This window comes from Nelusetta ayraudi, unplaced genomic scaffold (genome assembly GCF_046127955.1).
Source record: "Nelusetta ayraudi isolate G7.1 ecotype Tasmania unplaced genomic scaffold, CSIRO-AGI_Nayr_v1 ptg000066l, whole genome shotgun sequence".
NCBI classification, from domain to species: Eukaryota; Metazoa; Chordata; class Actinopteri; order Tetraodontiformes; family Monacanthidae; genus Nelusetta; species Nelusetta ayraudi.
The window spans coordinates 423,715-446,723 of record NW_027466116.1 but is presented as its reverse complement, the minus strand read 5'-3'; the positions used below and the strand labels follow the sequence as shown (position 1 = coordinate 446,723).

The following is a 23,009-nucleotide window of genomic DNA, read 5'->3' as shown; positions in this document are numbered from 1 at the left end:
GAAAGGGTACTGAAAAAAAAAATCAAGGTGGAAGGTTCCACATTGAACCCATTTTCAGATTTTAACTTTTCATCCTGGACTTCAACCGCAGGTTTAACCCTTTGTGTGCATCCTCCATGCTAAAATACTAGGTTTTCATGGTTTTCTGCTGAAACCGCTGGACAAAGAAAAAAAAGGTGGTCTCGGGGGGGCGGAGCCAACACCCGGCTGGGCGTGCATGTCGCTAAACGTGGGGTAGTAGTCAGCACCCTTTGTGATGTCACAAAATGGCGGCGGCAGAGACAGAAGTGCATGTTTTAGCGCACTTTCTTCTTGGAGAACTTGAGCCACTTGATAAAGTAAAGGGTGGACTTCAACGGACTACTAAATATTATTTAGGAGACAGATTGTCAGGGAGTCATGGTAAAAAAAGCAGGACCTTTGAAATGTACCAGTAGAACATCGACATCATGTCACATGATCCGCGTTTGCGCCACAATGATCAAGTTGCCAGTGTCTTACTTTCTTTCCAGTGACCGATCGTGTCGAATGTACCATTTTTTCCCACTCCTGTCCTCCTTTTCTCGGATGTTCCGGGCCCTAAACTGCGTGTGATGCACTCACCGCTAGCCGTGGCCCGAGCCAAGTCTTTGGAGACCTATGTATTGTGTAACACACTTCATACGTGTGAGAGGTAATTGAAACAAGTGGCTGTTGATTTTTCTCTGCGTCGCCCTCCAGGGAACGACATTCAAATTCATGGAGATGAATATGTTTTTTTCTTTTTTCCTGCTGCGGAGGAGGAGGCGGCGTGCAGGAGGCCAAATCTATTCGCTGATTCTCGTCGCACGAACACGCGGCTTCGCCAAAACTCCCACGCAAAGGTTACTGCCGCCGCAGCATGCGTTTGTCCTTGACAATGACTGATGAGGCGCGGCTGCACAGCCAAGATTTCTTCTGCCTATTCCGGGAGTAAACATGCGTCATTTTTCGCTTCTCTTCATCCTCACCCACCACAATTGGCCTCAGTCATCATGCACATTACCCGGCCTTTCATTCCCTGCTTCAATTGTACACTTTACTTTTTTTTAATTTTTCCTCTTGCCTCCGCCTCATCTCAGGTAAATCCGGTAAAGATTCAATTTCCTAAAGTAATTGAATCCATTATCATTTTAATAACCCAGAGCGTTGGGAGTCATATTGCCGTGGCTACAAGGGCGATATTAAAAAAAATGAAAGAATATACACAGACGGAGAGCTGAGAGTGTGAGAGGCGTCGGAGCTTAAGGAGGGAGTTTGAACGACGGCAAACGATTGGAAAGATGAGACTTTGCATACAAAACAGCAAGATCGTGAGGTAGAGTTGGGAAACACAGGCGCTATGAAATTGAGCAGACAGCAAGAAATGGTCCGGATGGAATTAACAGGCTTTGAAGGACAATGTTGAGACAAAAACGACACGTGTGCTGCTCCAATGAGAGTCCAGACCTTTGATACAAAGTAAACCCTTCAAACACACACATTTGCAACCCAGTGTGATATATAATAACACTTACGTTGGACCCAGTTGCCGCTGACTGGACTCAAGAAGTTGGGATAGAGGCCGTGGGGTTTCTCAATCTTATTCAAGAGTTTCCTGATGTTCATCACCTGAGGGGATCATCAGCAACAGCGAGTTATGGTTTTGATTGTGCCACTCCGTTCATCCGCTGGCGAGCTGTGAAGCTGTTAAAAAGGTAAATGTGAGTCCCACCTTCTCTTTGTAGATGGGGCTCCTGGAGAGCTCCGTCAGGTGCATGAACTCCAGGTGGAGGGTCCCAAACTCGGCCAGGATGGAGCTCCCGGCTGAGGCCCAGCCCCAACTCCAACTGGTGCCACTGCAATAAAGACCACGCCCACAAAGATAAGTATGGCAGGTCGCTGCCACGCGTGTAACCTTTAAAATGCAACAGGAACCAATCAGAATTCATCTCTGAAATCCAATATTGCCAGTCTGGAATGCCACGCTAAAATAACATTTAAAAAGAAAAAAGAAAAGAAACTGAAGCTTTTTCTTGACGGACTTTCTTGGCTTTGGCAGAAGTTCCTTCAGTTCCCTGTGGTGCACAGATGCCAGCTAGCCACAGGGTGTTTATTTTATGCATCACGATTGGTTGGGTTAAACGCGACAGACGGATCATTCGCCCAATCGCCTTCCAAGCATCGCATCCTCTCTCCAAAGACTTCTGTTGGCTCATCTACTGGATGGACGAACACGATGAAACCAACGGATTCTGGAAACGTTCCATCTGCCATCTTTTTTAATTTCCCTGAAAGTTAATTTGGCGTTTTATGTTAGCGGGCATCGCCATAAACATTTATAAGAGGCTGTCAGACGCATATGATTTGTTTCGGCTTAAATAAACACATTAGGTGTCCGCAGATTAACCTTTTGCCGTCATCTACCGCGAAGCCTCCTGCCAGCCGTGATTGATGCAGAAGGAAATCTTCATTAACCTCAACTTGACTCGACTCGACGTGGCAGCAAAGGGACGTATATACCAGCAGTTTGACGGAAGCTCTGAACACTCGGCTGAATTAACGCGGCCGTCCCTGCTGGGCTTCGCTAACATAGCTTGGCTATCAACGCCGTAAAGAACTCAGATTCTGTCCACCTGTCATCTCGGAGACGCCGCGCTAATGCAAACAGGCGCCTTTGATTACAGGAAAGGGGCTTATTTGCATTTAGCAGACACTTTCAAGTCTTAGGAGATCAAAGATCGACGGCAATGAATTGAAATCTCGACTTGAGAGAAGAGGAGGACGATGTGAGTGGGAGGAGATGAAGGCAGGTGGCGGGAATCAAAGAGGCGGCCGTGCCCATGAAAGTTTGGTGTCATTGAGTGTTTTGGCTCCAGTCACATCCGACCAGTCTATGGGAATGTTGGGCTTTTATGTACCAGTCGTAGTGGGGTTTTACAACTATTTTTTTTGCCATTATTTTTTGTTTTCATGAAACCTTTGTTTTGCAACTACTTCTTTTTATTCGATTAACTATAGAAAAAAAACATCCCAAGATCTCAGCGCTCAGATTACTTTCCTAAAGACAAGAAGGACATGATTTATTATTATGGAACACTTTGCTAACACTTCATGAAGGATGATGTGCTCAGAGTCATTTTTTAAAATTTAACAAACAAAACATTAATCTATATTTTAGGGAATTCTCGAATTTATTGAATAATGGATAGACACAAAAGCAAAAATATTAAATAAAATATCTGTAGTGTAAAAAATGAATTACTATCATTAACTTAATATATCTTGTGGTTGTTTTTCTTTAAATATTACATATCACAATTTCACACATACTGTATCAAGGATGTACTGGTCCACAGCAAGAGTATAATTATTTATCCACGCATGTGTTCTTTTATCAGACCAGTGCGTGCAAATTCGGGTCAGCTTGCCTGTTTTCCCCTTGACACACAACATGGCTAGCGCTCTGAGCGGCCGCACTCCCGCCTCCAATCTGCGCCACGGGCCAAACGCTAGCGATGTAGCAGGAATTAGCAGCAGAATAAGGTAATTAAAGCTGCCAGCAGCTGTCCAGCCCGACTACCGGGTTAATTGGTAGCAGGTGGACGGCGGCAACGGCACTGCCAGGAACTCCTTCATCAGATTAGAAAATAAGAGGACCGGGAGGGGGCGGTGCTATACGGTGGGATTTATCAAAGCCTTTAAAACAATCCATAAAAGCTTGCGGTTGCGGCTAATTAAATTAAGATAAGCATCTGAGGCTTCTCGCGCGATATGACTCATAACGTGGCACCTAATTTGTAATTTGTGTTTTGGGGTAAAATGGGGGCAAATTCAGCGATTTCAGTCTTGTAACATCAATCAGGTTGTCCTTGACTTTCCTCTAGTCGTTAACTGGTTTCACCACTAATGCACAAAATGTTTTATGGAAAGAAGTTTTGTCAAATTAAACGTCTGACGTAGCGAAGATTTAAAACCAGCAGGAAAACTTGGTTGTTAGCATCACTGTGTTAGCCACGTGAACGGTGGGGGGCTCCTCCGCCTCACTCGTGAAAGGAAACTGTGCCAGCCGTTCTTGACAGTGTTTGCCTTGTGCCGTTGCCCAATGATGTCACTACGTTTTACGTAGCCTTCTTAATTTGGGTCAACTTGCCTAATGGAAATGTGCCACTTGCATTTTTATTTTTATTGCTTGACATTCTATGGGAACGGTTAGAGCTGAACAGCTCGACGCTGATGCCAACTGATGTTTGCAGAGAAATTCAGAAGTCACAACTCAATTATTAACCGCGCAAATATTTTTTTTTTAAAAACCAGTGTATTTGTGAACATGGATTCATTTCAGTCTGGACACAAACATAGATATAAAGATTGGCTGCCTTGGCAGTAAACCTCGGTTTTATGAGACAAATTTCCGCCCTAGACAAATTTGTTCACATCACAAATCAACAACATCTCGGGAGAAAAACAAAACTGGGAAATTGGGAAACAGGACTGTCGTTAAAAATGTTTTCCCCACAGTGATGGACTGCTGATTAGCGTTGACTCCCCTCTGTCGGGGAGCAGAGCTGGAGGTGAAGGCCAGTGCAGAGACTCACCTCCCCAGGTTGATGACTCCCCGGGGGATTCCCGTTGGCGTGTTGAAGGCCGGCAGCAGCTTCTCTCCGAGCTCCAGCACCTTGTCCTTGAACACCTGGCAAAGACAAATCAACAAACCTATTAGCCCCTCAGATCGATCGTTCAGTCAGCTTGTGAAAAGTTCATCAGCTAGAAGATCTATATATATATATCTATATATATATATATATAGATATATATAACATTAAAGCCGTTTTCATCTGAGAGTGCAGTGTATGGGATGTGTGCAATAAATTATCACAGCTAAAAAATGACTGCCTAGTTTCCTTGAAACAATGTCTTGTTTCCGAGCGTTTTCGAAAAGAGAGCAAAACAAGGGCGGCTCCAAAAACCCTGCAGGTGCAAAAAGGTATTTTTGAGACACTAAAATATCACTGTTGTCAGTCCTTCAAATATTAAGACTACCAACTCGTCAGGCATCAAGCTCCAAAGGATGCAAAGCCATTTATCAAACCTCTATTAGCGAGGGGATCAATACATGGGCGGATGCTATAAAAATGCTAAAAAGACAGAGTGGATGAGCGAAGAGGCATCGAGGGAGGGCAGGAGAAGCTTCCAGGAGACAGAGGGACTCGCAGCGATGCAAGGAGAGCCCAGATGGGACAGAAAGTGTGAGACGGTGTCTTTGTGAGCGTGTGGGAGGTGAGAGTGACTCAGCAGAGACACTCGGCAGAGACTCTGCTGGATGAAACAGGAGAGACAGACACCAGCACACCTTCACTGTCCTGCTGCAGCTGCTACCAGTGCGACTCCTGCTGCACCGCCTCCTATACATCCAACCACTGTAAACACCAATGATTTATTGCAGCGTTATCAAAGCGAGCTTCAAAACAGGCCTGGTGGTGGCGCTGCAGCAACGTCACGTCAACTGAGTCTGTTTTTTTTTCTTTTTCTTTTTTTTTTGCTAATGACTTGCGCCTGGTTCGTCTCTTGCTGCTTCTTCTTCCATTGATAGAAGCAGGCATGCACACACACACACACATGCATGTACACACACACACACACACACACACACACACACACATGCATGTACACACACAAGTGAAGAAACAGCCGTGTCTTTGTCTTGCCTCATCCTGAGGGTAACACAAAACATGCTTCTGTTGGTGTAAATATGCAGCACAGAGGCACAACACAGCAGAAACGCACAACAGAGCTCTGCATGTTGAGTGTGCAAGACATGAACGCCTGCACACACACACACACACACACACACACACACACACACACACACACACACACACACACACACACACACACACACACCATCAGTCTCTCTGAAGTCAGGCCGCTACATGGTGTTGCACTCATTTATTCCTGTTTGCGTGTTTCTAAATGAGAGGATTAATTACAGCGAGGCTCCTCGGGCCGCCGCTGATTTACCGTCGGCGGCGTGCAGATTTAAAATTAAAGGCCGCGTCCATAAATCCATCTGCTCCTTGTCTTCAGAGTCGCACCGAAAGGCCCCCCCCCCCGCAATTACTCTTTGGCGCATTTTTCCGTTGCCTTCGCCCCGTCAGCCGAGGGCAAACGCAGACCAATCAGACGGCGGCAGGCGCTCGCAATATTGGGCGCGTCCCCCCACCCCACCCCCCCGACTCTCTGTCTCGTCTGATAAAAGCAGAGGAGAGGCTCCAGATGAGCCGGGCTGATCGGATGTGACGGCCGACGGCAGCCGCCGCCGCCTCCTTCCCTCTCAGACGGATGAATTCCCAGCGGGGCTGCTGGAGAAGAGGAAGAAGATGAGGAAGAAGAGGTCTGGGCACAAAATGGCTTTTCTATCAGCCGCTGAGTGGCGAGGACACGCGTCGAGCGGCAGAGTCGTCTCTCTCACGCAGTGGGGAGAAGAGAGAGAGAGAGAGCGCGAAGCTTCGGGGCGACGTTTTTGGGTCTGCCACATCGGTTTACCTCCCAGCCTTCGCGTCGGGCCGACAGGAGAACCGACTTATGGGCTCGTCTGGCGGCTTTATTTAGGAGACGCCGCCTCAGAGAGACGAGCTCTCAAACGGCCTCAGAGCAGAGCGAGAGCAAAGCAGCGCCGAACCGACAAGGTCCTGGAGTAATTAAAGCGCCTTTACACAATACAGATTTACAAAGTTAAGGAGACATTAGACTGAGATTTATTGTACTTCTACCAGGAAGGTTGTGGGTTCCATTCCTGGGTCCGGGGTCATCCTGAACACAATTTGCATGTTATCCTTGCAGCCGTGTTGGTTCTCTGCTGGTTCAACGACTGGACACATTGGGATAACTGGCTATACCTATAAACTGTTTCTTTAAAATAATCCAGATAATTTTGTTTCTGTACCATTTGTCCAGTGTTGCATCACCAGTTTTGTGCTGAATCGTTGCGTCCTGCTACAGCATCGGGAAAATGTCCTGCATATTTTTTTCTTCCGGTTCGCCAGACTTATCTGGTAGTCATAAGAGCAACGGCTAGAAGGAGCTCTTATTTTCTGTCTTTCTTTGGTAGGATTCTGATGAGCGTCTTGGCCTTTGACACAGACACATTTCAAAAACTACATATAAATAAAAATAAATACCGTTTTACAAAGTTATTTCATTTATTATTTTAAAGCTTAGAAAGGGATTAAATTAAGGCTCAAAGTTGTTTTTGTAACCAAAGTGCTGTTGAGCTGCCCGCTTCCAACCTAATTACCTTTGTTGGGAGAAGTATTAATAATGGCAGCACTTTAAAAAAAATAAAATAAAAATAAAATGCCATGTGGGCTCACTGCTGGAGGCTGAGAGGAGCTGAGAAAAGTGAACTTTTTTTTTTACTGGGTTCTTGTCTCAGGAAACCGACCTGGGCCGAGTCTCACCTCTTCACTCGGTGACATTTTCTCAAGAATGATTAAAAGCGACGGTGGATACGACGGCGCCGAGTTAGCAGCGTCGACGCAGAGCTTCATCGGCCGCTCACTCAGGGTGGCAGCTTCTGGGGCAGATCAGCGGGAACAAAGTGGCGTCTCCGTTACACCTGCCGGCTCCGACTCCCTTTATTCACCTCGGCAAAGGTGCCGCAGACGCAGCGACAGCCGATCGCTGGAGATTAAAAAAAAAGAAATGTACATTTAAAAAAAAAAAAAGAGAGAGCAGCTGAGCGGCGGCGGCGCCACGAGGAACCTGAATCTGCAGTTTGGAGCTGAATTTTCATACCAGTTTCAAAAGAGTTTACTTCAGTGGTCGGGTGGAGTTGGGGCGGGACCAAAGCCGGACCGACGCGGCAGAGGTTCCTTCAGCTCCCAGATTGACTCCCTGCATCTTAAAATCCCACCGATGACATTTTGAGACTCCTATGAAGTTGCCTCGGCTGAGAGCGGCTCTGTTTCAACCTTCAGCCGCTCCGTCTCGCTCCGACACATGGTTGCGCATGAGTTTCCTCATTTATTCCAAAATCCCCTAAATGTCAAAGGTTTATTGTTTTCCAACTGTAATATAATATCTCCAGCCTGTGAGCGAACCTGCGGAAATGAGAAACTACTGTTTTGCTGCCTCCTATGTTTACGCTGCTGTTCAGAAAGTGAATGTGTGTGTGTTTGTGTGTGTGTTCTGAAACACAGGCCTGATCATCAGCCCCCTTTGTGACATCACACAGGGCACTGACACCACCTCCGGGTTACGGAGAAAGCCAGCAGCCAGACTTTGACTCCGCCCTCTCAGACTGTCTTGTTTTTCTTCCTTCCAAAAACATGCGGAAAGTCCAACAAAGCATCAGCTCTGCAGGCTGTAAACAGAGGGCTAAATGTCTGAGAATGGGTTTAACTGCTGGACCTTTGAGCTTCTGACGCTACATCAGCCTAAGACAAACCCCCAAAGGAGGGGGACATTTTTTCTTTTACTCCTATCTGGTGCCTTTAACGTTTCACCCTGTTAATTACAAGGCAGACGACAATATAGTGAGTGTCTAAAACTGTCGAGGGCAACCTAGTAAGAGAAGAGAAAGTGCGGCGAGGCCACAATAAAAGGAGAAACGTCTCATTTACTGCTTAAAGCGGCTTTTTCGGGAACTGTTCGGCACTCTTTTATAATCAAGGGTGCCAGTGCAGCCGCGCTGGAGTCGCAAGACCTGAATGTGGATATAATGAAAGATTCCAGTCAATATTGCAATGAATGCAGCGTTTTCTGCTTTTATCTGATAGCTGATGGACGACAGACGACTCCACCGGGTTGGAAAATAAAGATATGAAGTAAAATATGTCACATTTATCTCTTGAATTTCACCCTGCATCATCAACCCTGCACATCTATAGTGATCTAAGTTAGAGCACAACGTGAAACCTCGCTGTTTAACGGCCAACACTTTCTCTCGCCACAACTAAAGTTCCGCTCAGGCCTGAAGACATTCAGTCACTCAGTGGGAAGTTGCTGGAACACAACCAATATTGATTTTGTATAAGCAGCCGTGCTGGTTCTCTCCCGGTGGCTCTCGTCAATGTGGAGGACCCTGCTCCGCTGCTCTTCCAGGGCCGAGAGGGGGGCAACGTGGGGAATTGTACCAGGAAGACAGCTGAAGGCACCTCAGTCGCTGGGTGTAGATGCACTGATTGAAAGAAAGATTACAAGTTTCCGCTCCGACTGTCCTCCAGAAAGTGTCGACTCTCTCAGCTGGATCTGACGACTGACAGGGGGAGACGTTTCCCTACACATTGATTTTGTCCCTGACTTCACAAACTCCTGGTGATGCTCGCCGCTAGCAAGCTGCTAGCTGAGCGTGAAGCAGAAGAGTCCACAGGTTGCAGCTCCTTCCGCTCAACCACGGGTCAACGAGTCCTCGAAATGGAAAATCCTTGAAAAAAGAAACTGATTCGAACTCTAAATCCAAGAAGCAACATTTTATTGTACGTATACCAGGAATTTAATTTTAAGCTCGTCATTTCCTTTCAATCTGCATAATTCACTTCACCAAAGAAACCCAGTAATTTCATATTTCTTTCTTTCTCGTTCAAAACAAAGTGTTTAACTGCTTATTTATGTATTGTTTCTTCATTTTCTTTCTGCACCAGAGACAAGCAAAGAATCAGAAGAAAGTCTGATCGCTGGTGCTGAAACAACACATTCTGCCAACCAGACCCTTTGTGATGTCGCAGAGGGCACAAACACCCTGCCCTCGCCCAGGTTAAACTCCAAGACAGTATAATCAGAATGCTAAATATACCATTTTCTGGAGATCTACATCGGGTTTTATCTTTTTCCCTGCTAATTAATCATGCTAAACTGCTCCGCTGGTGGAAAAATAAACATCTGAAAACGGCTGTAACGTGGGACCTTTAATCCACCGAGACGTAATTTTGCGGCTGCAATATGTTTCGCCGTCTAAATTGAGCAGAAAACAAAACAAAACAAAAAAACATTGGCATGAGTGTCTCGAACGCTGTTCTGTTAAAACTTCGCAGCGGGTCGGAGCTGCCTCGTGGCCGCCGCTCCCTCGCTCCCCAGCACGCCGGGCAGTGGGATAAAGCGGCCTGCATAAGTTATGCGTCTCCCGAGAGCGAGCGCGCGAACACGCCGGAGCAGATCCGCTGAATTAGACATGAGGCCCTCTCGCAAAAAACAAACGTCGCGCTGAAACGGAGGCGGCCGCCACCAAAGCCCGAAATGGAAAAAAAAAAATCAAACAAGTGTCGGACCGCAGCTGGGGAGAGAGAGAGAGAGAGAGAGGGAGAGAGAGAGAGAGGGAGAGTGAGGGAGAGAGAGAGAGAGAGAGAGAGAGAGAGGGAGAGAGGGAGAGAAATGTCGTCACAGCTGCGGCTACAAAAAGTGAAGTCCATCACTGTGAGGTGCACGAGTGCACCGTGTGACGCACTAAACTGGGCATAAAGCAATCGTGTCACACTGTGCTGACTGCAGCTACTGTATCTCCCCCAGTTCACACTAAAAGCAGCAATGCAAACATGCAACATGCATGGCTGTCTTCCTTATGATGTTCCTCCAAGCCTAATTACGGCAAGCATGAAAGCAAGCCATTATATCTGGCCCGTGTGTGTGTGTGTGTGTGTGTGTGTGTGTGTGTGTGTGTGTGTGTGTGTGTGTGTGTGTGCGCGGGGATGCCAGGAACAAACTCAACTCATTCCATACTAACAGGATTATAATCCATGCAAACGTTGGATTGGCTTTTGCAATCTTGGTCATTGCCTGGATGTTTCAGCTGGTACAATTTTTTCTTCTTTCATGTAAGATGCTGTGCATGCTCCAGTTATTCTTCGAGAAGAAAAAAGTAATCGGACAGGCATTTTTATCTGTGTTGAACGCTACTGCCGAATGCGGGAAGCGAGGGAGGAAGGAGTTAATCCTGCCCACATTTCACAGCTTTGGGAAAATACTTGGAGACTCCTGGAGGATCCTGTTAAGATTTATCTCGCTGCTACCTGCCACAGCAAATCAGCGCCAGCCACGGTCCAGGAGATAATGATTTTGGCAGCATGGGTCCTCGTCAGTTTTACCCGCAAGTGCCACATTCTCATCCCCTCAAAAAACTAACAATAGGGATTGTCCTTTTTATCTCAGAATGATGCTCCTAAACCTGTTTATGCATTGATGCATGTCGCGTAAAATCAACTCATCAGGCGCATCCGCTGATGCATCAATAATTAAAAATCATCCCCTTTAGCGGGGGGGGGGGGTGGCTGCCAGTGCGATGCGTCGAGCCAGCGCTTGTTGGACGGCGGCTGACAGGTCCACTTCCTCGTTATCGCTGTGACAGGCTTCTCTGAGGGGCGTTGTGGGAGGACAATGCGTTACATTCTGACCGACTCGGGCCGACAGGAGACTTAACAGGTACCTTCCTGCGTGGGCGCTGATGGGAAGAAGTCCCGCGGGAACGGTCCGAGAGATACCGCCAGAGCGCGTGGGTGACGGATTCGGGTTTTCACGCATATGCTTTCTGTTCCCTGCCAGAGGGCTTGTGACGATCAAAGGATTATAGTGTAAAACTTATGAAAGGGGGCCTGCAAATCCCGTAAAAGTCAGACTACAATAAAGACTGTGGTACAAAAACCAAGTCGAGCTGATAAGGACAACGACGATGACTGCAGGCAAACCTTACGGGAATGCTCAGAACGAGACAACATTCTCTCCTTCCAGTGGAGTTTGTAGAAGGCCGGTGGTGAGGATCACCGACCAGTGGCAGGGACGCCAACAAACACGGCTGCCCTTTGTGTCAAAACTCTGTGAGGTCCATACCCAAGAAAACCATTGCCAGTCCAGTCTGGCATATTTTAAGACATCGTGCCATCTTCCAACCCCAACGAAGCACATCCTGCAGGATACATGTCTAGTTACATGTATCATGGCGGCATCAGAACAAAGATTCTTGCAGGCTGTACACGAATCTCTGGATGAATGGATGTCAGAATTCCTTACTACGCTGACGACATTCAAGTGAATTCGGATGACGCTGACCAGCTGTTTGATCTGCAGGCAACTCTGCGGTCAAGAGGTCGGCTGCATCGTCCAGGTTGCTTTTGGTACACGTGACACTTGAGCAAAAACTCTCATCACATTGAAGTCTATTTAGATCCCGCAGATGCAGCCCCACCACCACCACCACCGCCACGCAGCGGTTTCAGCAAAAACAGCTGCCAAAAACATCAAGCGCGGCCGCGTGCCCGCAGGCCTTGGCCAGCTTCTGTTTAGCGTCGCTACAGAGGGATTGCTGACGTTCTGCCAACGCACCGCCGTTACCTAAAACGATAGTCGTCGCAGCCCATTTCAGACACTCTCCCCTCAGCATACGGAGCAGGATGCGGTTTTTATTTTCCCGCCTCCATTTTTCACCTGCGGCGTGATGGATCCTTGTAATTCCTTCAAGAAAACCCTCCATCAGCCTCTTGCACTTCCACACCTCGGGGACGCACTTGGACGGTGACGGGCTCTGGTCTCTGATTGGCCTGACAGGCCTCCTGCTGCGGCGTGCGCCCATGTTGCCATAGTTTTTGGGCTGACACAGCACAGCGGTTTCATCCTCGCTCCATCTGTCTTGGTTGTCATGCGGGTTGGTGGGTGTTTGGGTGGTCGGGGAAATGCTGTGAATCCACTTATTTTCTATATCCATCCTACTGACACTCCTCTGTCCTCCTTCACATATACAATGTATCTCTACGGTGACTCTAGCACACAACAAGCAGGAAAGAGAATTTGTATTTGGGGGGGGCCACAGACCCTTTTGTTGGAGGCTAAAGTGCTCGCAGGTGGAGGAGGAACAAAGTGATCCCTGGAGATTTTCCCTTCAATTTAATTTGTCAACCCGCCAACATAAAGCAGTTTAAACCGTGTTGAGCATTTATGGGAAATTAAACCAACTTCAACTTAAATTAAACCTAAATCAACTTCAACTGAACCATTCATGTTTTGTGTGGCGCCCAGTCACAGTATGACTCCACTGCATTGATCTAAGAGTCTCTAGCTTGGATGCATTCATATTTTCAGCACCTTAGTAAAAAGGTTAAGCTGTCTTGCATCAGACAAAAATCAATTGCGCACATCTAGTTACACACAGTGCGAGCCATGAAAATAAATTGAATGACTCAATCAGTTTTATTTTTAAATGTGAATTTTTTTAGTGACCTTCTGTACCCACAAAATACTTGGAGAAACGATCACACGTTTAGCCTTTTACTGCCATCTTTCTAGAATATTTTATTTGTCTGGACATTTGGTTCCTGAACAATTTAGGCATTAGGAATTTAGGACCTTGGAAACCATGGTTCAGTAAAGAGCTCATGCCTGCCGAGGCAACGCCGGAGCGCAGCCATGCTTGAGGGAATGTGCCGTGTTGCTTTTCCACCTGAGATTAGCTCCAGCAAGACTGTGGTTACTGGCCCTTAGCCATCTCCCATGGAACATGCTAATAAGGTTCATTCCAGTTTTTCCTCCGGGGCTTTGTTGATTTTCTTCATGAGTGCAACCGGCGGTGCGTCGGAATTCTCATTCTGGACACAGCGAGAAAAAGGGCAATTCGACTCTCGGGGGGCGGGGGGGAATTGCACCAGCTGAATGAGAGAGTTAGCTATGGGCATGACAAAGAACATAAATAAGCATGAGTCACTCTGTCACTGCTCCTTGTAACAGAAGTACTTGGGAGTTTTTGACCTATAACACTGAGTGAAATATCTTTGGGGCTGAAGATGCCGAGCCGAATACTCTTACGAGAGGGTGACTAATGGTGTCTAATATTCTCCAAATGCCTGGACGTGTTGGGCTGCGGGGGTCGTCTGAGAGATCCCTGTCCTGTCACAAATGTCATCACTCATAGACGTTACATGGGACTTGGCCTTTTGATGTTAATTAAAACTTACCGCATACCCAAAGCCTTGATAAAAGAGGAAGTGACGGATGAGCAGCACCGGAGAGGGGACAGAAACCTGGAGGATTCGAGTCACAGGTCCATAAAATCTGATGCAGCAAAATTCAAATGTGCCAGTGCTTCCTGATAGATTCATCTCTACGGAGGCATGTTGGTTTTAAAGTCAATGAGAAATGTTCACACTAGGCTCAGAAAATCTGCAAAGTAAAGTTTGCAGTACACGGCACCTATAAAACCTCGGCACACAATACATATGCATTTCAATGTGGGATTATATTCACAGCACCTTTTCATTTATACTAATGCTCAGCAAGTCTGGAACCTCAGGTCAAAAACTGCCTTTGAGACGGCAGAAACCGTTGAAATAAAGGGTGGAAGGTCACCGGATACTTTGGAAATTACGTGGATTGTATTAATACACTGTGAGGATTGACGCACAAAGAGTAGAAGAAACACATGAACCATAAGACTGACTCTAATGCCATACAACAAGTCTTATTTATATTCCCATTGCACCCTGGAACTGTGAATTCCAAAACCGAAGCACCAGGAAATCAGGCAACCAGCAGCTTTGAGCATCTGTGGACTTCAACGCGTTCCTCTGTAAACAGTTCAATAAAACACTTGATGCAAGATTCCTTAATGACAAAAAAAAAAAAAAAAAAAAAAAGATTCCTCCACTGTGTTTGTATGTGTTTGCTGGTGCATGCGTTGCCTCGATTTGTGCTGTTATTTGAGTGAGCGGCTGACCTCGGGTTTGAGGGTCTGATGTTTTAAATGTTGCTTATTGATGCATAGGAAACAATCAGCTTAAAGTGGCACCATTTTTTTTTTTTTTTTTTTTTTTTTACAGCTATTTGAGTTTTTCCGTTCCAGCAGAGCAAAGCCAGCGGGGAAAGGTAGAACGCTGGCCCAAGTGCCGGCCACAGGGGCCCCTGAGCAGCTCAGGTAATGCGTGCAAAATGCACCGCTGCCTGTGTTCAATTGTGTTTTTTTCATTCGGTTGTCCACTCTGTTTTACTTTCCAGCCACGTTTGTTGGAGCAACTTCAACCACTAAAGCAATTGCAGGCAGAAAATATGCAAGCCCTCAAGACTAACAGGACTGTTTATACATGGAGATGAATGTCATCCTTCTCTCCCACTTCATTATGGATGACAACCCTAAGCTGGCAACCACCTGGTGCAATATTGGTGCTTTTGGTCCTTCTGCGCTTTACTTCAGGCATTCGATTGTCCTTAGGTCTGGAGGTTATCACGCCATCTCTCCCTCAGGCATGCGTTTCATGTTGGATGTCATGTGACAAGATTCTATAGAATAAAATGTCCATGTGTAAGGGTATTTTTAACAACGCAAGATCAAAAAATGTGTCATTTGAAGAACACCCCTCCACACCTCATGCACTCTGAAGAAAGGCACCGAGTATCGTTCCTGCAAAACTCCCTGGCTTTGTAAAAGTCACCTTGCTGTGCTCGTCTCCCACATTCCGGCCAATGAATCCCGCTCTTTGTGCAGAGTGGCATTTGCTAACGTCGCCAGCACAGCGGCAACGTCGGTGCATCATTGGGACAAGACATCGCACCCCCTGAACGATTCTGCCGTCCCCATCGGGGGTCGCAGGAAGTCCTGCTGCTGGTCGGTTCGCGTTAACTTCAGCGTGCTGTGGGAAGCTCCCCCGTCCGACCCGCTGACAGGAGCAGAGCCCAGGCATCTGATGGGGAAAGGCACGCCTTCACTCCCGCCGCGGCGCCGTCCACTCGGGAGGCGTGACATTTCTCCCCCTTGCCTGTCTCTTGTTCTTTCTTCTCACCGGCTCAGTGCCGCAGCTGCTTTCAAGCAGCGGTGGGTGACAAGACGGAAGGGACTCGAGAGTTCGCCCGGCTTTGCTAAGAGATGCGAGCACCTCACAGCGGCGGTGGCCGGCCGAGGTGACACAGACTCAGGGCAGCTACCTACCAGAGCCAACCTTGCTCTTCTCTAGTCGCTCAGAGGCACAAGGCGGATTTAACAATCTGCCAAACGGCCAAAATGCTCCAATTAGCCGCCAGGCACAGAACTGCACATTTGCACTTTAAAAAAAAAAAAAAAAAGTCAAAATGATAGGAAAATGTGGAAGACCATTAAGCATTTGGGCCCAGTGAAGCGAGAGGACAGTCCCCCGCCACATCCCCTCTCCCTCCCCAGAAAAAAGAAAAAGCACTTCACCTGCAGAGGCAATTAAGGCAGAAGAAGTCAGAGAAAGCTTCATTATGCCGAGGATTTCTGATTGCTTCCTGTCCCCGCAGTCTTTCTAAGACGCGACACGGAGACCAAAGGAAGACGTCCGTTTGTCCCTTCACACTGCGAGCTCAGCTGACTGGAAACACTTCACCGCGCGCTGAGATTAAATTTCTCCTTTCCCACAGCAGGTTTGGGACTGAGTTTATTATTCCGCTGACAACCTCTGGAGAGTAAATGCAGTCTGGCCTTTTTATTTTTTTTGCATTAATAGCCAGCCAACATGACCAGCCATTAGTGAAAAAGAAAAGTACGTTGTAAAGTACAGACAGGGGTTTACGTACTCTGTAGAATGAAGGTCATTCACGATCCTTTATTGTGCACAAGCAAAGGAAAGCAACCGCTCACAGTGCAAGCTTTTTTATGTATATATTGAATGTATTTTTCCTTCTTTACTTTCCTTCTCTAAACGAAACTTGAGTACAGCTAAATTGCGAAAATCTTCATTTGAACCTGGTGCAAAGCACCATCAGCATCAATCACAAGCACAAACTTCTTATCAGAGATTTAAAAGCCCATGTGGCCGCCGCCCAAGCCTCTCTGTTTTAATTCTACTGCTAATCGTTCAGAGATTTTTAACAAAATCCATCACCGCTATCAGCGCAATTCCCAAAAGCAAATAAAACTCTTGAAAAAACCTGAGAGGCGAAACTTAAATACGAAAAAAACACAAAAGTACAACAATTAAGTGAAAAAAAAAAATCCTACAGAAGTTGGCAAGAATATTTTCTAAAGGTAAATATACTTTATTACAATATGTGACTCTGTTATGTATTATGACTCCCGAAAGTGTTTTAAAGCACACACTTCTGACAATGGTCTCTTTATGATGTCATAAGGGGCCTGTATACATCATCAATGCCTCTTTTACGTTAGTGACCAACACCTCCAGTGAAGACAAAAAGAAGGAGCTTGTAAACAGAGTGCTAAATATAGCATTTTTTTTAGAGACACATATTTTTTTTTGCCCCACTAAAGTCCAGGATCAAACATCGAACTGTAATTCTGACTGCAGGTCATTTGTTGCCCACTGTGTACATTGCTGCATTGTAACTCTGACTTGAGTGAATAAAGCCCAGCGCACCTGACCCAGAGGACCGCAGGAGAACCGAGCGCCGGAGGTCAAAAGTTTACATGAAAGAGATAGAGTTCTTTTCCCTTTTTCTCCCCTCTTCGGTGCAATACCTTGAGCTAATGCCAGTCCCCGAGTCCACATGTGACTGTGAGGATACGGACGTTGCCAAAACACTGTTTGGCACTGAAACAAAGCGCCTGCAAGCCGTGCTGCGCTGGAACGGCGCCCACTTCCCTCCCGGCTGTTGCCAGTTCAGCCCAGTTTCTCCTCTTTGAATCTGCGAGGGCATTTCTCCTCCATTGCTGCGCTGATGGACGGGCAACTCCCAGCTGAGTTCCAGTGCAGATTACGATGATCGGTGTCATCAAAGGGCTGGCGTCAACGTTAAACTGACAGAGGCGGCACATTAGTGGGAGGAAAAAACCCTGAGTGGCACAGATTGATGTCATCAGGACTGTGGCCATTCTGCAGCTGGAGGGAGGAAAAAAAACAAAAAAAAAAATGTTCCCGCAGGAAGTGAAAGGACCCCCGAAATGGGAGCCGCTAGCTGAGTGCGGGTCACCATGTGCTCCATCTCTGGCTGTAATGAAATGTCATGCTTGGAGGAATCGGCCCAATCTGGGCCTCCAAACACAGTTTCCCACGACGGACGGCGGGGGAATTGGGGGTAAACGAGCTCGGGATGATGTAGGTGCTGAAACAAGGGGAGGCAGTAGTTGGTTGTGGAGAATTGACATGGCGAACGAAGGGTAGCGGGGAGGCGGGGAGGTGGGGGATGATGGTGGGCGGCAGCCGGGCGGAACGGACGGCGTATTTCCTGTTGCTCCTCTGGTGCGGTTACGGACTCGTGAAATGATCTCTGTGTCTCTGATGCGAAGCTTAAACCGTTGCTGGTCATGATGGAGTTTCGCTCACATCCCGGGAGGTTGTGAAAGGACTAAAAGTCCAACACAATCATCCCTGCTGCACCACAACCGGGTGACTTTAAGGTGGTTTTTGCTGCTGGATAGACTGTTTCTTGGCTTCTTCGGACCCTGGTTCCCCTCCAGCTGCAGCTTCCTCCCACCGTCACCATGCACAATAGCTGGCAACTCTAAATAGCGTGTGTGTGGATGGTTGATTGTCCACCTGGCGACTTGTCCAGGGTGTAGCCCCGCCTTCAGGGTGTAGGCTTCCCTTTAGCCTGAGAGGGCTGGGATTGACTCCAGCATCCTCAAGACCCTGGACGTAGGATGGATGGATGAATGATGGATCAATGGATAGATTTTATACTATGACAACACTCCTCCAGTTGCATCCCTGTTGTGAACACACAACGGCGCAAGACAAACATACAAATCTATCCAAACCCAATCATCTGCCCCTGAACTCCGAATGGAAGGAGTGAGGAACGTTCACTTTCTTCTGCAAACACTTTTTTTGTCACAAGATTTCAAATCCTCCCAATCAAAGGGGCCCCAATATTGATTGAAGCAGGAAAGTAATTGCAAAGCCATGTTTAATATTTGTTCATCGTCACTGTCTCAAATCCAATGATTTGCTTTGTGCTCAGACGTGATGAAGCGGCGGAGCCACGTAGTGGCCTCCAGCAGGTGGAGTGAAAGTAGAAGACAGTGAGTGAAAGTAAAAATGATCCCTCTACTGTTGGTTGATCTAATTTCTGATTGAATACTGATTGACGACAAAAAGCATTTTGCTTTGTAAACTAGAATATTCACCAACCTCTCTGCCCGTAGCGAGAGTGTACAGTCATGCTAAACATATCATAGTCAGGTCATGCCACAAGATCGAAAGGCATGTTGTCTTATGAATCCACTCCAACACAGGAGAGTTAAAGAAAACGCACACAAACAACAACAACAACGACAGCAGCAGAGCCACATCAAAAACCCGGAACCCGGATCCCATTCGAAGGCAACAGAGATGAAGCGCGTGTGGCCGCCTCCCTGAAGTCTTTGAAGCCCTTTGAAATAAAGTCCTTAGAAAGCAGGAGGGAGAGAGAGACGGGAACGTGAAGTGGCTGTCGTCCGACCCGGAACAACCCAGCAGGACACTTTCAGCCGACGCAATCCCAGTCTTTCATGTGATATGGCAACATCAAAACACACGGCGCCTCATTTCATAGACACCAGCTGAACAGAAGTCTCCGCTTTCACGACAAAGGAGAAAAAAAAAAAAAAACGCCTTTTTATATTTTGCTAATAACCAAAATTGCAATCTAAGACAAACAAGGGTTGTTTTTTTCACCCAAACTCATAATTATTGTCTTTATTTTTTTTGAGCAGCGCAAACAAATTATCCAGAGATTGGCAGCGGAGATGAACAAGGCGGTTGTTGTCGGCTGGTTGCGGCGCTTCGCTGATTGAAAATGTCAGCGTGCGGCTCTTGACCCGCAGCTCATGGTAAACACTGCTGCCCGCCGCCTCGTGTCCGCCTCATCCTTCCTGCCTTAATGGGACCTTGTGACTGACACCTGCCAACACAGAGCTGCAGGGCTGCTGTCAGACAGCTGCATTGTGTGTGTGTGTGTGTGTGTGTGTGTGTGTGTGTGTGTGTGTGTGTGTGTGTGTGTGTGTAGGAAGCAGAGGTTGACTCAAATGGTGGATACACGGCCATGAAAAGTCTGTTTGTGTCTGAGAAAACATCTCTGCCGGTGTTTAAACCATGCCGTCGACTCTCAGACAGGTGCAGCTATACGACGGTGATCAACCGGTCCAGTTCAGACTGGAGGAAGAAAGCTCAAGACAAGCTGGCCGCCGGTGACATTTTCGTCTTTTCCCCAACTTAGGAACGGAAAACGAGAAGCAGCGGGTCTCCCGACGTGCAGTAAAACGCCGTCAACTTCAATTTTAAGACTATCGCGCACCTTTTCAACGCCCTCGCGGGCTGCGATGAAATGACGCGGTGGGCTGGATCCGGCGTCGGAGGTTGACACTAAACACTTGAGGAACAATGTAAACAAGTAGGAGGAAGAGGAGGGGATACACAAACGGGTACAAAGCACAGGTTTGTGCGCTCCTGCTAAAATGTCGAGAGGATTATCAAATGACGAGTCAATGAGGAACCCGCCTGTGCTCTAGAAGAAAGAAAAATCTAAACCTGAGCCCTCACGGACACACACACACACACACTGAGATAAATGTTAATTTGTACCATACTTGTAACTGTTACGTGTGGCACCGGCCATCTGGCTGCTGTCACCCACAGCTGCTAAAAAATACATCCCTGCAGCTGATGGCAGCGAAGAAGGAGTAGAAGAAGAACAACAACAACCTCACCCCCCTGGTAAGGAACCCCGTCCACGTTCCTGTCCTACTCAGCAGCAACTGCATTCAGCCCTGCACGCATATTAACCAGCGTGTCAAACAATATTTCACCTCCCACCTGTCAGGATGCGCCGTAATCCGAAGCCTCTCTCGGCAGCCAAGAGTTATGGATTTACTTTCCACCAGCGACGGGGGCCTGTTTTTTTGTTGTTTTTTTTTGGTCAAGTCAGCATTCATCCCTACCTGCAGAACGCCGGCGTGATGGTGAACGTCACGCATACAGAAGCAGCGCTCTCGCTAAATATGCATTGGATCTCCACCAGCCGAGGCTTTCAAATCTGCTGTGATACGCTCTGCTTTTTGCTCCAGCTACGTTCTCTTCTTCTGCGCAAGGAGCTCGCGAGTCCCGCTTGGAGAAATCATGTTACACTGCCAGGCTCCCCGGGGAGGAGTCGGATTAATTTAATGACTCTCGGGAGACAAATGAGACACCTGCAACGTGAAGAAAATAAAGAGGGAGGAGGGGAAACACGGCGATGGCAAGAGATAAACAAAGGGAAGAGGAGGCAACAAATAAAAGGACTAAGTGAAGAAGATGAGAAGGGAAGAGGATAAATGTTTGCATGGGTGTCAGCGGAAGACTAACAGAGACGCAACAGATTTGCCCAGGAGTCGCACTTTAATTGATGATGAAAAGGGAAAAAAAAAAAAAAAAGACTCAGTGATTTATTTACTTGTGTTCAGGTATGAAATCACTTTCACCCTTTTATTTATTTACGACAGGGTGACATAAGTGAGTAAAACAAAGTCATTAAATGGCTAAATAAATGCTTCATAATATCTACAACAACTCTATTGCGAGCGTGCACGGTCCCACTCACGTGCTCCAAGACTCACAGTCAAGACAAACAACTTGTTCTGCCCTGCTTTCAAGGAAGTAGGAGCGAAAAATATGAGTTTCCCGGAACTTTCAAGAATTTTCTTTCATTCCGCTTCAACTTCTTTCTCATTTCAGCTGTAATGCCGGCAATATTAGTTGACAAACCCCTTGGAATTTAGTGTTCATCACTTTATGAATCATATAATCTTGTTGATGTGCAGCTGATGAAGTTTACTGTCACGGTGCGTCTAAAAGCAGCAATGATTTTTCTATTCTAGAAAACCACATTCCATTTTCCTGGCGACTTGTTGCCCGCTACCCTGAGTGCAGGAGGAAGCAGGTACAGAAGATGGATGGATATTCCAATTTCTTCACACGTAGAACCAGCACAACACACCGCATTGAGGTCTCCAGCTTGACGCCTGAGATGCAGAACATCTGCAGCTGAAGTTGCTGTGAACGCGATGCTGGGAATCAGCCGGATGTGCAGGACTCCTTCCTGTGAGCAAATAATCACCCAGACGCAGATGTTGTATTCGTTGCATGACTTGGTGGGACGCCTGTCGGCTGTGACTGACGGGGCCAATGAATTCCTCCTGCGCCGCCCGTGGTAAAACAACCCACTCGCAGTGATTTGTGATTTGTGAGTTTGGTTTGTGTTTCGTTTTTGTTTTTGTTCCTGCCGCCTCCGCGGTTCTGCGCTTTCCCTTCGCATCCATTACGGAGCCGACCCGTTCGCTCGCTTGCTGGCTCGCTGGCTCTCGGGCTTCAATCAGACCACGCAGGGCGATGACGGAGCGGCGCGCTAATGTCGGCTGATCGCCGGCCGTGTCACACAGGAGGCATGACAACACGGGCGACCGGCCATCAGTCACCCGCTCGCCATTCCCGCCATCACCTCGCTCGCTCTTTAAGATGCAGAGTGCAGCGCGGGACTGTGCCGGGAATCAAATCAAGTGAATCGGTGGGCGTCATCATGACCACTGCCAATAGCCAGAGTGCAATAAATCAAAACGCTCACAATTTTTTTTTTTTTTTTTTGAGTTTTCGTGGCTCCATGATGCAGGTAAAGAAAAAGAAAATGATTAAGTAGGAGGTGGGACTTCATTTAAATGACAGATGTGGAAAATAATCAATTCAACCCATTTGGATTTGGAACTTCACTTTTTGGATCAGTTGGTTTGGTTCAAGTCAAAGTGACTCTTGATGACCTCAGAAAATGGCAAAGAATAATTTAAAAAAAATATTTATAAAAAAACCAAACATTTCACATATATTAAATAGGTACAAGAATCACAATATAAACTTTTTTTTTTTAGATCATACTAACAAAAAGCTCTATTTTTTTTTTCAATTTTCTGTTTTAACATAAATCAATAAACAGTAATCTGATTTGGGTTTCCCTCTCTGAAAACAGACAATACAATCAGGCCCAGAGGGGCCTTTTAGCTGCATATAATTATAGCAAAGTCACGCTACACGGCAGAAAAAGTCAATGACGGCCCTTTGTGGGATTTGGTGGCGAAGCAAAAAAAAAAGCTTTAGTCTCATGTGTGGATGCCTTGAAATGTG

At 46.9% G+C, this 23,009-nt stretch overlaps 1 protein-coding gene across 2 annotated transcripts in view; it reads right to left on the bottom strand.

Moving 5' to 3' along the window:
- Nucleotides 1-23,009, bottom strand: part of LOC142898466 (mannosyl-oligosaccharide 1,2-alpha-mannosidase IA) — a 139,465-nt gene that overhangs the window by 12,923 nt on the left and 103,533 nt on the right. The window contains exons 5-7 of one of the 2 annotated variants that reach the window (XM_076041407.1): nt 4,596-4,690; nt 1,733-1,856; nt 1,536-1,629 (exon numbers count right to left, since the gene is read on the bottom strand). In XM_076041407.1, coding sequence (XP_075897522.1) covers nt 1,536-1,629; nt 1,733-1,856; nt 4,596-4,690 — 313 coding nt within the window. Of the gene's footprint in view, nt 1-1,535; nt 1,630-1,732; nt 1,861-4,595; nt 4,691-23,009 lie in introns of both variants that reach the window. The other variant, XM_076041406.1, reaches the window with a different exon arrangement.